This window comes from Sinocyclocheilus anshuiensis, unplaced genomic scaffold, assembly GCF_001515605.1.
Source record: "Sinocyclocheilus anshuiensis isolate Anshui unplaced genomic scaffold, SAMN03320099.WGS_v1.1 scaffold1647, whole genome shotgun sequence".
NCBI classification, from domain to species: domain Eukaryota; kingdom Metazoa; phylum Chordata; class Actinopteri; order Cypriniformes; family Cyprinidae; genus Sinocyclocheilus; species Sinocyclocheilus anshuiensis.
Window position 1 is genome coordinate 696940 of NW_015549848.1, and position 19130 is coordinate 716069.

A 19130-nucleotide genomic window follows, 5' to 3' on the forward strand; every position below is an offset into this window, starting at 1 on the left:
TGTGTGTGTGTGTGTGTGTGTGTGTGTGGGTGTGTGTGTGTGTGTGTGTTGCTGACAGCGCTCAAAGAGACTCCAAACACCACACCCTCAACTGCCCGAGAGACGCGGATTAGCCCTTCCTGATTATCTGCCCTGTCACACTCCCTTCAACCCTCACTCTCTCAAACCACAAACACAACGGCATGATCATTTGAACCGCATGCAAGAAAACAAGAGAGCACACATATGAGACAGTCGTGTTGATAATTAGGTCAACAAGCACCATTGCGAGTGAGATATTGCTGAACAATTCAATAAAGATGAAGTTAAACTGAGTAACTTAGATTTTTTACACAATATTGCCAGTTACTTTTGTGTATATTCACTCCACCAGTCGTAGTAGTTACAAACAAATCCACAACAGCACTAACTGAAGAACAGAATGGCGTTCTCAATGATTTGACTGTTTTTGAGCAAATCGGTTCATCAGTTCTAGTTGTGTCTGAACGATTCGGTCTCATGAATGATTCAGTGACTTCAGTTTTGTTCTTGAATGAATTAGTGTTTTTGAAAGAATCGGTTCAGTAAATGATTTACACAAATCAGTTGAGAGAACAATTCAGTGACTTACACTACACTACTTGTGAGCAGAAGAGAATTCTTTAAAAAACATTAAAAAGCTGTTCAATAACCTTTGACTGGTAGTGTATTTGTTTTGATTAGTGTATTTGACGGATGCTTTTGAAAGAATCGGTTGAATGAATGCTTCGATGACCCACTCACTTTTTTTTGTTCCTGAATGAATCAATGTTTTTGAACAAATCAGTTGAATGAATCACAACTACAGTCATTTCACAGTCACAGTCATTCCTCTATAGTCGTAATTATGTAACTTACAGAAATAGTAAATAAAAAAATCAAATTTTATGGTAAATTCATAAACTAATTAATAATAGATACATATGAATTAATAAATATGTATGTATATTTATATACACATGGTATCTATTATATAAAGGCATAGCATCAATGTGAATACAACTGACTAATGAATATTAAATATGAGATGTATATTAATTGTGTAGTGTTTTCAGTGTTTTGGGGGAATGTTACATTATTGCTCCTAACAAAAAACACAACTAATTATGTAACATTGTTACCTTAGATGGCAAATAAACGCAAGTTGTTTGGTTTTGTTTGATATGTCATTACTGCTCTTTTGTTGTTGTGGCTGTGAGGGCGAGTCTCTCTGCTGTCAGAGGGCAGTTTCACACAGCGACGGTCTTAGCAAAAACAACATATTAGGGCCACTGCAGCTTCGCTCAGAGTGTCTGTTTTCACTCTCTCCTTCTTCACAAGAGGAGGAAAGGGGATCTTGTCTTTGTGATGAATTGCAGTGGGAATTACTGCGGTAAAAAACACTCGTCTTTTTCATCCGTTGTTCTCTCCTCTTGGCACGTCAGCTCTAATTGGGGCGGTGACGGAGGTGAGTCACCGTCCACTGCCCAGTTTCCTTTCCAGCGTTTCACTGACAAAGGACATATCTGCAGCTGCAAGCCATCCTGGCTGAAAATGCACCGTCCGTCCCCGAAGACTTTGATACCTGTCCTGCAGCCATATTGGCCCAATCGCAGCTGTACATCCCAGCTGGCTTTCATCGCCGCCCGGCGGTCATTTTGGCTCAGACATGACGAAGTACTCCCTAAAATGCTAGAAAAACAGCTAGATTCATGTTGGCTCAGCTGGTGTCGTTTATTTGCAGAGGAGCGCAGATGAAACCGCTTTGGCCCACGCCATTACGATTTGTCTCATTTTTGCACTAAGAACAAACACTCACTCACCGAGCTTCCTCTTCCTCAGGTCAGACCCTTCACACTAGACCAGAGTCTGTTCGGTTGTTGTGAAAGCTGTTGAATTCGGTTTGCATGACATGCAATTCATCTACGAGACAATAATGCATTTTTCATTGCTTTCTCTTGCCATCTGAGCTTGTTAGTTTTCGGTGCTAAAACCATTGTGACAATAAACATCAAAAGTAAAGCACTTAGTCTTTGCTACGGCAAACTGGTTTGAATCAAGGAATCAAAGTGTGAAAACTGCAGACAAGACAGAATTGTGTGTATGTGAACTAGCAGAGCGAGTCTTTACTGTTAAAGTCGACGTGAAATCCTTCTATGGTGCACGTTATTCCAGAGGAAATGTTTCAATATTTCATCAATATAATAATGGCTTTCCTTTTCAGCTGACGTCACCAACTGCCTGTCAAATGGAGACACATCACAAGTTGTGTTTGTAATCATTAGTTAATGCACTGTGAACTAACATGAACAATGAACGACTGTATTTTTATTAACTAACATTAACAAAGATTAATGTATAGGTTAATATATGTATTGTTGATTGCTCGATCATGTCGATAGTTAATACACTGACTAATGTTAACAAATGACACCTTATTGTAAAGTGTTACCATAACTTCAATATTATAAAAAGTTAATTGAGTGTAATTTAACTGTTTGTCTACAAATCAGTTAATTTTAACCTTAATAATGTAGTACCAACTGACTCTCATGTATATTTTACAGCATTAGTTTAGAGATTTGTTTTCCTTGAGAAAATTTGGCATGTACTGTACCTGATATATGTACAAAATAAGTGAAATCGAATCGAATCGCAAGATTGTGAAGCAGAATCGAATCGTGAAATGTGTGTCAAAACCCAGCCCTAGTAAGTATCTGCTATACTGTTATAAAGATCTCACTGATTTACATTATGAAATTCAAGTATGAAATTCATTACAATCAGAATTTCATACTTTTTGTCCATATAAATACCAGCACCTGCCGTAAATTGCATATTTGTGCTCAGTTTGGGCCTCTAAATAAAAAATTTAGCTGTTTTTCCTCCATATTCTCATTACATCAGACTATATAAGCCACAAAAGCCTGATGGATCAAATATGATACTCTACAAAAAACACATTCAAACTTCTAGAATTAAACTCTTCCTTTTGGAAAAATTTGATTTTTCTGGCTATTATTTCCTATGTCAGGCATCATTCAGTCACCGCACACTCTCAATGTGAAGCCTCTTCAGTAATGAATGAGATGCTGTTAGAGACGTCAGGATGGGCAGAAAACTCAAGGTCCGTTCGCTCACTGACTCCAGCCATTTGCCTCCCCGCGGCTTAATTAGATGAAGCACCAGAGGCCACTCCGGCTCCTCGGCTCAGCGTGCCAGTGCAGATTCAGCCACGCAGGCTGTCAGACGCTACGGCTGCCCGCTGGACACGAGGGGGTCAGACGACTCGGACAGGCTCGTTTTAATTCAAATCCCACTTATTCTCTCTCTCTCTGAGGCATGTGGGTCAAGTGTCTAATCACAGAGACGCAGAGCCACTTCAGGTGGGACTGTGAACTCTGACCCCTGGGGGTTAAAGCTCACCTCCCTCACCTCTCTAGGAGAGTGGCCCAATTACTGTCAGACTCTCTGTTGCTGTGGCAACCAGGACAGAAACCACAAGAGTTGAAGAATTATGCAGCCATATGAAACACAGGAGAGAGACTGTGAGGGCACAGGGGTCACAGGGTCAAAGGTCAAGCTATCATCTTCTTATGAATTTGGAATCTGGCTTTTTAACGGTCTGTTTATTTTCTATATATGTGCTATAATATTTATGATAACTAATAATATTTATTGCACGGATTTTTAATTATTGGTCAGTTGCAACCATTCCATTCCATTTTTTTTTTTTGAAAGAAGTTGGAACTTTTATTCATCAAGGACACATTAAATTGATCCTAAGTGACAGAATGTTCATTTCTAATGTTATAAAAGATTTCTATTTCAAACAAATGCTGTTCTTTTGAACTTTCTATTCATCAGAGAAGCCTGAAAAATAAAATGAATCACGGTTTCCACAAAAATATGAAGCAGCACAACTGTTTTCAACACTGATCATAATAAATGTTCTTAAGCAGAAAATTAGCATATTACATGATTTCTGAAGGATCATGTGGCACTGAAGACTGGAGTAATGATGCTGAAAATTCAGCTTTAATCACAGGAATAAATAATATTTTAAAATGTATTCAAATAGAAAGCAGTTATTTTAAATTGTAATAGGTTTTCACATTTTTACTGTTTTTTTTTTTACTGTGTTTTATTCTATAAATTCATACTGACACTAAACGTTTAAGAGACAGACAGACAGACAGACAGACAGATAGACAGATAGATAGATAGATAGATAGATAGATAGACAGACAGACAGACAGACAGACAGACAGATAGACAGATAGATAGATAGATAGATAGATAGATAGACAGACAGACAGACAGACAGACAGACAGATAGACAGATAGATAGATAGATAGATAGATAGATAGACAGACAGACAGACAGACAGACAGACAGATAGACAGATAGATAGATAGATAGATAGATAGATAGACAGACAGACAGACAGACAGACAGACAGATAGACAGATAGATAGATAGATAGATAGATAGATAGACAGACAGACAGACAGACAGACAGACAGATAGACATATAGATAGTTGGATAGATAGATGATAGATAGATAGATAGATGATAGATAGATAGATAGATAGATAGATAAAAGATAGATAGATAGATAGATGTTCACTCACCGTCAGTAGTTCTTCTCTTGGTCTGTGAGTGTGATTTAGGTTTCAGTTCTGATCGTGGGCTCGACCCGATCTCTGTAAGAAACAAATATCATCACTGTCACATACGCATAGACTCAGGGATAAATATCCTTCATGTTTCTGCAATGACAGTTACAGTCAGTCGACTGTATTTCACAGCATTGTGTGCTTTGTTAATAATATAGGATAACGGAAGTGCAATTCACAAAAAAAATAAATAAATAATTTTTTTACTTTGAAATGCCAAAAGTGAATATACATTTCTGTTCATATATATAAGTTTTCCTGAATGCGGAAGTCATGCCTGACTCTTAACCAGAAGGATGCTTTGCATTTCCGGTTTCCAATGTTTCTAGTCAAATTAGCGTATATTCTGACTTGATAATCTAATGTTAAACCTATTAAAATGTTTTTAAAAAGCAGATGGCTCAATAGCGCCATCACTTTACAATGTCGCAATAACCGTCATTTGTTTAAGTTTAATGAGTGTGTAGATGACACGAAGCTGCCGACGTTAGCTACATTAAAAACAGATGGGCACTATTTGAATGGGTTCCTATAGAGACGGGAACAGAAGAGCATCCAATCAGCAGTTAGAATTCGTAATGGCGGCGCTCATCATTTACACAGGAAAAAGGTCTATAGTCACACTAAGGTGAGGTGAACATGTGCCTCTAATCGAAAGAATCGAAAACAACAGTTCTGTCAGGACCACTATCGTCAAAGATGATTGACAATTAGCATACAGTTTGGACTGGCGGTATGGTTCCGTTCTGGGCAAGAACTCCCTGCGCCTCCATGCAGCCTAGCATGGATGAGAGCAGGGAGAGCAGCGATAACCCCCCCAGGGTAAACAGAACAGAACCAACATAAATGTATTGCTGATATCGTTAAAGTTCAATAATTTTATGTACACATTTTAGAATTAGTCTGATTCAAAGGAGAATCAGAAGGCTGAATCCTGACTGACAGAGGAGGATTTGGGGATGGAGGAGGGTAATTAGCTATTGAGCAATGTGAAAACTGCTGATACTACTGTGGGACTGTATATATGAATACTTAGATATGTGTCGTATTCCCATAGGTTGATGGGGATCAGCTGAGAGTCAGCTGATGCGAGCTTGACTAACGTGACCTGCCAGAACTAACGCTACGCTAGATTAACGAGTCGATTCCAGAATTAAGAATAGGAATCATTTCCTGCAGAAACTAACTGCCCTAAACGAGCTGCTCTGCACATTCAGTTTATAGCTGTACAGTATCTTCTGACTCATTTATGTCTAGGAATGTTACTAGAAGTATCTGAGACATATGAGAGGTTGATATGTAAACAAAGCCTAATGGAGAACTCCAAGTCTCGTGAGCAATGAAAGAAAATCAACACGAACATCTGTTTTTACCTTGCATTTAATAATAAACTTGATTTGCAGGTGTGTAAATTCGGAACAGAATGATAATGACTGAATCGAAATACTACACCAGTGCAGGTTTGTGAAAAAAAAACACGTTCTTGAAATACCATGTGCAACTGCTTAGTGAATTCAGCCTGAATCTCTTTTTCAGTTTTATGTATGACACAGAAAGTCTTTCTCTCTGTCTGTGTCACCAGGGAATAAAACGCCAAATCAATTCACAGCCCAGTGTGTGTAAGCTTTGTTTATCTATTCATTGTGGGAACAATGTTTTTTTTTTTTTAATCCTTTTTCACACATTTCTTTCATTTTTATCCTTTCCCTTCATTCATTCTGTCCATCTCTGTGAACACAGGGTCAAACAGAGAACAAATAACTGGGCACTATCAGAAAAAAACCCACCAAAATAAAACCTCAAACCAATTTCCTGCATGTTTGCTCTCTGATCTTCCCCTGAGGCAATGTGTGTGTGTGCATCTGTGTCTTTTTAACAGTGAGACAGCTAAAATGTGAAACACTGTTTGCGTACAGCCTGAGGACAGACATATCACAAATGAGATCTCTTTAAAATCTCAATTGTCTCTACTGGAAAGCAGAGAGATTAAACAGAGGGTTTTACATACGTCTCAGATGTTTCTCTAGACCTCAGTAATCTGAGCAATCTCAAACTGTGTTTAGATTTATTAAATAACCGAAGTCTGCAATCAAATCAAAGATCATAATACGATGTCTCAAACGTTCCTCATCAAATGATCAGTAGCAATGGGAATTGATTCCAACAAAAGTTGATTTTGAGTTGTTGGGAATTGATTCTATCAAAGGGAATCGATATCCTGTTTTAGTTCAATAGAGCTAATAATGAATTTGTCTCTTAGTCGTTTTTGATGTTCTAGTTCATTTCAATGAATAGGTTAAAAAACAGCTCTTTTACATCATCACATACATATTTCTAACAATTCAGTGTCATGGTATGTCACACTGTAATATTCAAATAAAGCCATGTGTGTAATCGCAAATTGCTGATTATTAGCTTTCATTCACTTAAGTTAATGAGTTACTATTATTTTACTATTTTAACTCGAGTTTGACAGCGATACCTAAAACAGTGGGCTTTTATCTGTGTGTCGGACACACACACTTCTGCTCCTCTTCATTTCATTCTGTCAGTCTCTCTCAGATTCGCTGTCCTGATTGATTTTGTGGTTTGTTTCCAGCGTTTGCTTTGCACGCTGTTTGTTTTCAAGTGCCTCTCTTGCAAATTGATACACTGAAACAATTCCACACCAAACTGACCAACCAGCTCACACACACACACACACACACACACACACTTCCCTTCGTATCATGGTGTCAGATTCATCAGGAATTTTGTCATTTTGTCTTTTCACTCACCAGACTCAGCTATAACTGAATCTTAAGCATCTTTTGATCAATTTAAGCTTCAGCTTAGACCACATAATAGGTGTTAACAGATGTCTCTCTCTCTCAAACACACACACACACACACACACACACACACACACACACACACACACACACACACAGAAACTACATAATAGTTACATAACAAAAACACAGTGTTTGAATATGAATTCCTCATTACAGCGATCACTAAAGCAAAAGCCAGACTTCACGTCAACAGCTATGATGGATGTTTTCATGAAAAGCTGTCAGGATGCAGCTCTCATCTTCAGACAGACAGACTAAAGAAAACGCAGGACTGCAGCTGAGACCCGCTGAATTTATCCATTCAATCAAACCACAGACCTTTTATCAAATTCACCATCTAAACAGCATCTGCAGTCTGACCAGTCTGAGCAGAGCAACAGCCACGTTAAACAGGCCACCTGTCTGAGCACAGTTATTTATGTTTATCAGTAGTTTTGGATTCAGAATCAGACAATGTGTGTGTTTATTTTATTTCAAGTCACTAAATAGAATATATTCCTATTTATTCTAAAAAAAACGGATTTTAATTTGGGCCATACAGCGCTACAAAATATCCACTACGTTGTTTTGTTTTCATTTTATAAAAATTTTACCACAACTTTATTTTAATTTTATTTTATTACAAAAAAAAAAAATCTATTGAAAATATAACATTTTGAGCTATACTAAACATCAGCATCTGTGAAGTATTCTTGCACTAAAGTCCATAACCTGGACATTTTCATGTATTTAATACAATTAATTAAATATAAGTTACATACAAATCAGTTGGCATTACAAACATCGATTATTAATATCAGCTAATGTTTCTATAAATACTCCATATGTAAAAACTACAGAACAGAAGTTACATTAATTGATCTGGATTTAAAACATTTTAATTCTACTTCCTTAAATTCAAATATGTATTATAATATTCAAAGCATAAGGAGCATATCATGAATGCAAACTCTTCTAGCATCTCAGATCTTTTCTCTTTCTATGAATGCATCAGGCTCTTTGAGAAAAAAAAAAGCCAGGTTTTCTCCTTCAAAAGCATCTGACCTCTAAAGAAAGCTGAAGCACCATCTCACAAAGCAGTTAATTATCGCTACCCAATTAATTACAGCAAGAGGAATACAGCTGAAAAATCCATTCATTCAAGAACATTTCTGCATTCAGCGGCACATGCCGATGTGTGTCGAGCATCACAATCAATGATTGGCCCTCAGAGACCAATCAGGAGCGGCCAGATTGAGAGAAAGGCTAATCAGAATTTCTATTATTGATCATCAGCCGGCAACAAACTCCAACACGCATTTGGCCAATTACCTGACTTTCTATTTACCATAACGAGAAATCGAGAATGTGAGAGGGATGAAGGCAGCAGGGCTAATTAGTGCCAGCTGATTGGTCAAGAGGTTAAAGACCCCATGACCAATCAGATCTTTTTCTCTCTCTTTGACACAATCGTTTTCAAAGTTAACTTTCTGCTACATCTGCCAATGCTAAATTAACTCAGAAAATGACCTGGGCATAAGTCTCTACTGCTCACCAAGGCTGTATTTGTTTGATTATAAAAACAGTAAAATTATGAAATATTATTACAACTTCAATTAACTGTTTTCTATGTGAATATATTTTGAAATATAATTTATTCCTGTGATGCAAAGCTGAATTTTCAGTATCATTATTCCAGTCTTCAGTGTCACATGATCCACCAGAAATCATTCTAATATGCTGATTTGAACACAATTGTGCTGCTTCATATTTTTGTGGGGGGAAAAAAAAAAAATGTTATTATGCAAGGATGCATTAAAAGTGACAGTAAAGATGTTTTTAAATATTACAAAAGCCAAGTGTTGAGTAGTTTTATTTGTTCACCAAAGTCAACTTTAACTTGCATTTGGAAGTTACCGGCTCCGGACTGCAGCCTTTGACTTGATTCCCAGTAAAGCTCGCGATAGGAGCCGTCCTCACACAGGTCAGATCTGAATGCTGACTGAGATGAAGCACTTTGATATCGAGAATACAGTATTTCTGTGTCCAATCCTCACATGACAGAACTTCAAACTCTTTCTGTGACTTTCATTTACGTTGAGGCTTGCGGCAAACGCAATGAACCTTACAAAGATTTCCTGTGGTTCATATTTTTCCTGCCATGTCTTATGTAGATAACGTCTTTGTGCTCGTGTGACGGTCCCACATGGGATTTGCTCTGCATAGTGAATCTAGGCCAAGACGCGGGCCATACGAGAGCAGACGGTACGGCACTAATGATGAGAGGAACGGATCACTGCTGGCTGACGCTCGGGTTTCACGAGTTCTGCCGTCTCATCTCTCTGTTTCTGATGAAGAAATAAACATTGCAAATACATTTTTAACGGCATAATAAAATCATAATGTCATCCTCCTTCTGGCGTGTTACCTATTTTCTCTTTGTCTTTCTGCTCGTTTATGCACTTTATGGTGTTTCACATTTGGTTGAATGTGAAAACTAAAGTGCCTCAGTGCTACTACGTATATATACAAAAATAAAATAAAATAAATTATAAATAAAACAGGAAAAGCAGCATATAATATTTTAATTTAATATTTAAAAAGTTATAATAATAATAATAATAATAATAATAATAATGTTCCGATAAAATAGACAGAAAAGTCCATTTTAAAAGAACATTATAACATAAGTTAATATTTAAAAATAATCTATTAAAAATAATACTAAACAAGCAGCATAGAACATTTAGATTAATATTTAAATAAGTTAAACAAGCAAGCAAATAAATAAACAAATATGTATTATAAAGTAAAACTGAGAAGGTAAATAATAAATACATTTAATAAAAAAAAAAAATGTATACAATATTTAAGTAAAGTAACATGCAGCATAGAGCATTTAGGTTAATATTTAATTAAACAAGTTAAACAAGCAAATAAATAAATAAATAAATACTATTATAAAATAAAACTGAAAAGCATCATATAACTTAAAAAAATAACACAATCAATTCATATATTAAATTTTTTTTATAAATGAATATAATATTTAAGTAAAAATGTATGCATAAATAAATAAACCAGACTCCAAGCAAACAATCATGACTATTTTATAGGGTGAAGATCAAAACATACGGTTTGTGCTGAAATCATCCTTACAAACATACGTATTGCATTCAAAAATCTGTTTAGCGTTTATCAAATACTCAACCCGCATCTTTCAGTGAAGTTAGCCAGAAACCTACTTGTATTTGCCCTCTTTCTTTTCTCTTATTTTTGTGCCAGTTAAAGGGAGCCAGTCCCCAGCTCCAGATAAAGCTGTATTGTCCCTGTGCATAAATTGCAGGCAGTTTAAAGGGCAGATTGTTGTGTTGCTGTCCCTGTGCACCGCGTTTGCTGCCACTGCAGTTTGGCTCTGAAACGCTGACTCAACACCAAAACCATACAAATGCAAATGAAGCATTCAGAGAGAATTTCCCCATAACGAGGCTGTAATGAGGCCTGCACACGCAATTAAATTAACTGAGAACGCATGCCGTGCTACAATAACAGATTACGTCAAAGACAATGTTGCACTCGCACACACACACACACACACGCACAGAAAAACACACACGTTATTCTCTGAGCTCCTTAAATCTCTTGTCATGTCTGTAATGGACAAGATCATAACCCTCATTTCTCTTTAAAGTGAATAATTACAGGCTGAGGCTAATTAAATTAGTCAAGCTCAGCCACACTGCTTACACGGTCAGAGAGAGTTTAGTCTGTGTGTGTCACAGCGTGAGTGTGTTTGCAGAAATGCACAGTGGGAGGTTGTTTATAAGAGAGAGAGAGAAAGATGAGGTTCTAAATTGTTTGTCTCTCTTGTCTAATGAAAATTCAGCAGAAGTGAATCGATAAACTGTGATTTAGGAGATCAATGTGGAAACTATGGCATTCTTAAGTTTGGGACGGATACAGTAACACACACACACACACACGCATTTGTGGTTTACGGGGACTCTCCATAGGCGTAATGGTTTTCATACTGTACAAACTGTATTTTCTATCGCCCTACACCAACCCTACACCTAAACCTACCCCACACAGGAAACTACTGGCAATTTTTGAATTTCATAAAACACAGTTTAGTATGTTTTTTAACCCTTTTGTTTTACGGGGACACAGGACGTGTCCTCATAAACCATGTTTACGTTGTAGTACCCATGTCATTATACACATTTGTGTCTTTATTTTTATATTTTCTGTTTCACTTTAATTTTAGTTAAACATTTAGTATTTTTTTGTGTTTTGTCATTTTAATTTTTTTATATATCATATATTATTTAGATTAGAATCCATTTTTATGTTATTTTTAGTTTATTTATTTTTAGTCATTTATATATTTAAAAAAATAATATTTTTATTCAGCAAGGATGCATTAAAAGTGACAGTAAAGATGTTTTTAAATATTACAAAAGCCAAGTGTTTATTTATTTGAGCCAAGTAATTTATTTATTTTTAGTCGTACTTAAACTAAACAAAAAATGACAAATGTTAGCTGAAATAAAATAATATATATTATAAAAACGAAATACTTCATATTTTACTTTCATGTTTGCTCAATTTAAAGTAATAAAAATGTTTGTTGATGGTTTAAGTTCAGCTCTTTCAGAGCAAATTCTGAATTTCTATTGCTACTGTGAGATTCTTCCTTTTCATGGTTGTGTGAGTGGTACGACTAAGGCAGTCAGTCATTTATTAGGGTGCTTAAGCTGGTGTTCTATAGTGAGTAGAGAGCGAATCAGCTCAGTTGGTTTCAGAGCGATGCTATTTACCGAGATCAGTGAGGTGAGCTGATCAGAAGAGTGTGAGAACGGCAGGATTAGTTACAGAAATCATGCTTTGTAGCTTTTCTTAAAGGAGTCATTCACACAGGACCAAAGTAGTGCAGATGGTACACACACACACACACACTCATTCTCTCCATATGGTGTGGTCATGCATGCATCTGTCTGCTGGTCTCTATTGGTGTTTCTGTAAAAACAATAGAGCTTGATTGGTTATTCATGGCGGTTCATCATAATCGTTAGCGGAATTGCTTAGCAGAGCAGATGTTATATTAATATCAAACACAGCATTTCAGAAACTGACCCTCTATTGCGACTTTAGCACAAGCATCTGTGAAGGATTTATTCTCTTCAAGAGGTTTTTCTGGGATGTTTTTTCCTTCAGACCAATTTCTCTTTTTCTACAGCTTTACATTTATTCATTTGGCAGATGCTTTTATTCAAAGTGACTTGCAGTGCATTAAAGGTTTACATTTTAATCAGAATGTGTGTTTCCTGGGAAACAAACCCACGACCTTGTCATATGCAAATCATCTACATGCCTGAAATACCCAAATAATTTACTACAACTTCAAAAATGTGCTGTATAAGACAATTCTCGACACATCATTTCACATAATTTGCCATTCGGTTTTTGGCTGAAAGAGAAAAACGGCCGAAAATATATGCCGCGCCACACCGCCCAGCAGTGTTCAGCGCACAGTGTGTACTGCGCGGTGTGACGCTCCGCTCAATATTCCGCACTATGAATCTGTGTTCTGCTCATGTGCATCTCATGCTCCCCGGAAAAGCAAAGTCCACTCAAATAACGCAATGACATGAAATTTCTATGTAATATACTTGTTCCTGTTTGCAATAGCACTACTGTGCTGTTACATGGCAATGCTGACACTACTCTCTCGTGACGCCATGTTCTGCTCACATGCTCTGATAATAATTACTTTGTAGGACTATATATTATTTAGATAATTACAAAATAATCTGTTAAATCTGATTCTGTTGAACTGAATAAAGAAGAACTGAATAAAAATGAGTGCTGTCAAATGATAAATCGCGATTAATCGCATCCAAAATAAAAGTTTTTGTTTACATAATATATGTGTGTATACTGTGTATGTTTATTATGTATATATAAATACAAACACATGCATGTACATATTTAAGAACAATATATTATGTTTATATATAAAATATAAGAATATAAATATATAAATGTATATACATGTAAATATTTTCTAAATATATACTGTATGTGTGTGTATTTATTATTTATATACATAATAAATATACAAGATACACACACATATATTATGTAAACAAAAACTTTTATTTTGGAAGCATTTAATTGCGACTGATCGTTTGACAGCACTAATAAAAATAATATTGATATTGGATATTAATGTATTTTCTGTCCAATTTTATTGTTTTACTTAAAAGTGTGGTTATTTTATTGGCTTGTTTTTTTTTTTAATTCAGTATCATTAAAATTATTAAGTTACTATATTAAAAAGTCTTAAAAATATATTTCATATTATTTAATAAAATAACAAATAATTATTGAAAAGCGTTTTCGGCCAAGTGCATCCAGAATTTTTGGTCTTGTTTTCAACCCAGAATTTTCATTCAGAATTTTCGGTGCATCCCCAAAAATGAATCACAGTTTCCACAAAAATATAAAACAATAAATAATATAAAAACTAAAATAACGAAATAAATAACAAAAAATAAATAAATAAAAATAAAATGAGCTGAAATAAAATACAAAAAAATAATATTTCAGTTAGTTGCCAAGACATTTCTCATTTTCATTTAGTTTACACTGAAGTATTAAAATATCTAAATCTGAAAACTGAAACTATATAATACCATTATACATATATGTGTGACCCTGGCTTTAAAGGCAATTTTCTCAATATATAGATTTTTTTGCACCCTCAGATTCCAGATTTTCAAATAGTTGTTTCTCGGCCAAATATTGTCCTATCATAACAAACCATACATCAATGGAAAGCTTATTTATTCAGCATTCCAGAAAAGGCATGGACAGTCATTTTTGCGCCTGACCTTATTGAATATGCATTTCTAGGAGTTTCCCTTTCAGACACAAAATTTATGGGAGGAGAGTATTCAAATGAATCATGCAACGCATTTTACTAACGTTTACGCTCGTCAAATTACTGGCATTTGCACCATTATTTAACCCCCCAGAAGAGCATGTCGTAAACTATTTTGCACCTTGAAATGGATGCAATTTGTTGCTAGGAGAAGGCACCGCAGAGAACAGAGAGTGCGTGGTAGAAGAGAGAGGATTTTTCCACACGTATTCATTTATTTGGAAAGAACACATTATCCGAACATATCGTTTGCCAAGCCATGTTATTTTTAATTTGCTTCAGGAAATAAAAGACGACTTGGAACCCTCATCTAGGAGTCATGCAATACCAGCTCTATCAAAACTGTTGCAACCCTTAATTTTTTGGCCTTTTTCAACTGGCTTATTTATTTCTTTATTGTTTATTCGCGACTACGCTAATTTGCGTTACGCTTGGTATATTGCGTTGTTCGCAATATATTGTATTGCGTTGTATTGTTGTAATTGTATTGTTGTATTGCGTCTGTGTTGTTTAATTTGCGCATTGTTAGTAAATCACCCACAAAATTTCCACGCCCATCGGCGCTGTTTAGGAATTGCGCTCTCGCCCTAATTTGCCCTGTTTAGTAAAACTGGCCCTAACTGATATAAAAATTATAATTAAACTTTATTCGGCGTACTACTTGTGCACAATGCACATTTCTTAAAGGGGTCATATTATGCTATTTTAAAGATCATTATTTTGTGTATTTGGTGTAACAGAATATGTTGACATGGACAAGCGCAGTCTGCTCTGATTGGCCAGCTGACCCAGTGCATTGTGATTGGCCGAACACCACAAGCACGAGTCGGAAATGTAACGCCCCTTACCATAATCACGAGCTTCAGTTTTCAAAGTAAATATCAAGACAGTTAATATGTCATTAGTTTTACCATCAGTTCAAGCCCGAAAGGGCAACAGAGTCGCGTGACAGACACAGGCGAAAGTGTTTTTGCTAGTTTCAGCCCGACGCAGTTCTCATTTTCCAGTCCTGCGCCACGTTGTTTAAATAGCAAATGCATTTGCGCCCATTTGTGCGCCCATGGGCGTACTGGTCTAAAAAAGAGGTGTGCTCAGGCGCATTGTTGGCGCGTTGTTATTTTGAGGAACTGAAAATAGATAGCAATATTTTTTCTTTGTTATTTAAACAGCGCGTTAGTAATATGCGCCTATAGGCGGGTGCACAACGTGCGTAGATCGTTAAAATAGGGCCCTAAGTCTAAAATGTTTTTAATGTTTTAATGTCACTTTTGATGATGATTGTATGATCTTTGAATAATATTGGTCTTTAAATGCTAAATATTTAAAGTGTATCTGAAGTATACTTGCAATAGTTCCACTTTAGCACAATCAAATATACTTCAGTATATCTTTAATTGGACCTCAACACTACTTCTGCACAATTAAAGTGCATTAAGTATAAAATAAGTTGTTCCAATTTAGCAGACTTTAAGTATACCAGTTTAGTATACTAAAAGTACAATTGCATAGCATTGTATTAAGTACATAAATATGAAAATGTATTTGTAGTATACTTAGCATATAATAAATGCATTTCAAATGCATTTAAGTATATTTATTTTTCACTAGGGGAGGCTTGACTGAATATTCTGAAATGAGGTAAAAACATTGTGATTGTGCACAATGAATTATCACTACAGGTACACCAACAGAAACAGAACAGAAACTGACCACTAAAATGATTTAGAAAGCTAATTCTGCTCATTTGAGCTTTTTTATTTCCCTGATGATTCAGAAAAAAACATTTCTAATGTGTTAGATTTGCATCCTTTTTAATGAATGCTGTGTGTGTGTGTGGGGGTAAATCTAAAGCCCTCAATCACAAAAACCATTCATGAATGAAATACACACGTTTTGTCTTAGGATTTGGGTTGAAGATGATTGTAAAAGATAATTGTAATTATCTTTCTATAAAAACAATAGAAGTCTATGATATGTCTTAATTTAGCTATGTGTGTGTGTTTCTGGCTCGCTGTATTGATTCATGTCTGAAGCGGAGACGAGGATCGATACACTGAAATGAAGATTCCAGCACTTGATTGGAGTTTTTTTTATGATTAATCTGGGTAGAGATACAGCATGTATGAAGCAGAAAGGACGGTTAGGAGAGCGAGATAGAGGCGAGACTACAGGGTCAGGTGGATAAATGGATAAAAGCCACAGAGAAAATGGTTGTGAACAAGAAACACACGTTTCTGCTGAATCTTCTTACCTTGGTCTTGTGCTTTGTTGGGATTCCAGGCTCTGAAGTAATCGTCCTACAGAAACACACAATGGCACACATTTAAAATCCTCAGACAGACACAAGTCAAGCTTCAAGGCTACCGTCACGACCTTCAGAAAGAAGAAAATAGCTTTATGATTGAAGGACAGTGTGAAATAAGACAGAGATGATGACTTCTGGTCTGACACTGAGATAAGTGTACAGACAGACTGTTTGCTGATGTTTTTAATGAAAGCTGTATAGTAAATGGACTGTCTGCAGAGGCATTCGCTTCAATGATTGAGGCAAACTCAAGTCTGATTCTCCTTCTATCGAAGGGCTCTTTTCACACGCTATTTTTTGGGATGTGAACCAGTCAGTGGTGTCTGCTGCTTTTCAGTTTTTAGTGGTTAAATGTTCACCCAGATATATTTTATTATTTTGGTATAAATTCGGTCTGATTCTCAAACTACTACTAAACAGTGAAATTACTGTAGTTTCAAAAGTACAAGATAAAAAATTTAAAAACAAATAAAAATTAAAAATGTAAAATAAAACAAAAGGGGGCAGTTGTGGCCTAATGGATAGAGAGTCGGACTTGTAACCTGAAGGTTATGGGTTCGAGTCTCAGGTCTGGCAGGGATTATAGGTGGGGGGAGTGAATAACCAGCGCTCTTTTCCACCATACCACGACTGAGGTGAGACCCTTGAGCAAGACACCGAACCCCCAACTCTCTATCTCTATATGCATATCATATTTTTTTAATTGTGGCTTCAAAAAAGTTAGTGAGAGGTTTTAGCGGCATGCGGATGAGCGCGAGAGCGTTTATCTGTAACCCACGCACGACAACACAACGCCTGCTGCACAAATAACTATCACAGACAGGAATTTGGTCCACAGATTCATTTGATCTTCCCCTCTGTCTCTCTGTGGTATAGGTAAATGAGTGTTGCGGGCAGGCTGGAGGTTATCTGCTGTCAGATTATCCGTCTCATGTTTGCCCCGCAGACAGACAGCGCGGCTGGAGTGTTTGAGAAAGCCAGAAACTGTCTCACAGTTCACGGGAGACTAACTGACTCCGGCTGCGTGTTTGTTCCTCTGCTTTCCTTTCACTTCCTGTTTGCTCACTTGTCCCTTCACTGTCTCATTCGTGCTCCCGCTCTCTGATGTTATTCTGCAGTGACAGTTTAGAGCCCGCGGGCATGACAGGTTAGCTGTACACTCAGACACGGCCATGTGTGTGTGTGTGAGTGTCATATTGAGTGAGGCCGGCAGCAGGACAGAGCAGACAAACACACTAAAGCTGATAGATAAAGTCCCACTGACACACACACACACACCACATGCTGTTTTAAATGCAGAACTACCTCACAACCACTGAGCAGATCATAGTTTTAATTAGCATATAGAGAGAAAAAGATTTCGATCCTTCTGTATTGTGCTTAGAAAAATCTACTTACCCCAAAATTTTAAATGGCATTATATATATATATATATATATATATTAGGGATGTCAATTTTCGATCATTTCCATTATCGATCGTTGTTTAAATGAACGATCAATTAATCGATTAATCGTTAACCTTAATGCTGCAAAATGCGTCTATGCAGGACAGGATGTGCAAAAGTTACTCAAAAAAAAAAAAAACCGCTTTCTCACCCAATTTAAAGGGGATTTAGTCTGAATAAAATGCTAGTAGCAGGATTGTAAAATGAATAGATGTGATTATGATCATTTGATAAAATGAAGAGAGCTCGTTTGAGATAATTTTACTTTGTTGACTGTTTCCTATCCCGTCACGGAGACCGCTGAATGCGCCTCTTTAAATGGTTTCCTGGTGCTCGTTGTTGTATTTTAAAACACAATTGCAATGTTTCCAACTGACATTATGGCATTTAAAATAGATTATCCCAAACGTAACTGTGGCGCGTGTGGCTGTGCTGCGCAGTCAGTGAACCGCTTCCATCGGCGCTGCTGCAGCAAAACACACTGTTGCTCACATGAAACATTATCATGTGAGTATTATGACCAGTACTTAATTTGATCCTGCTGGATCCTGTTCCGGAAAATGTCAGATTTAAAATTTTTGCATTGCGGTAGGCCTATTTGTTTTTAAAAATCCGGCATTTACAGTGCATTAGATCATGACAGTGCATGCGTGCGTGTACGAGGACTGAGCGAGCGTGGGTTTGACTAGATGTATTTGGAGCTTACTGCTCACGTCTCATTCGGCAAAAATCCAAATGTTTTCATATTCCTAATGTATTTGAATGTTAAACTATTATTTAAAATGTAAACTAGGCTTGTACTTTACACACATTCGCATATAGACGGAAAAGATCATCCTCTTCACATGAGCAAAAACGTCCTTGGCATAACAGCAGAGTGGACCGGTATACTACGGTCTATTTAAACTGACCAGTGTAACCTTTTATATGTTTGGTTGACT

The 19130-nt window shown here is 36.4% G+C and overlaps 1 protein-coding gene across 1 annotated transcript in view; it reads right to left on the bottom strand.

The window, feature by feature from the left end:
* The window catches only part of LOC107660937 (testican-1-like), a gene marked incomplete at its 5' end in the record, with an annotated part of 108087 nt that overhangs the window by 84198 nt on the left and 4759 nt on the right, over positions 1-19130 (bottom strand). Inside the window, 2 exons of the mRNA XM_016450377.1 lie at positions 4634-4705; positions 16689-16734. Of these exons, the coding sequence (XP_016305863.1) occupies positions 4634-4705; positions 16689-16734 (118 nt within the window). The remainder of the gene's footprint in view (positions 1-4633; positions 4706-16688; positions 16735-19130) is intronic.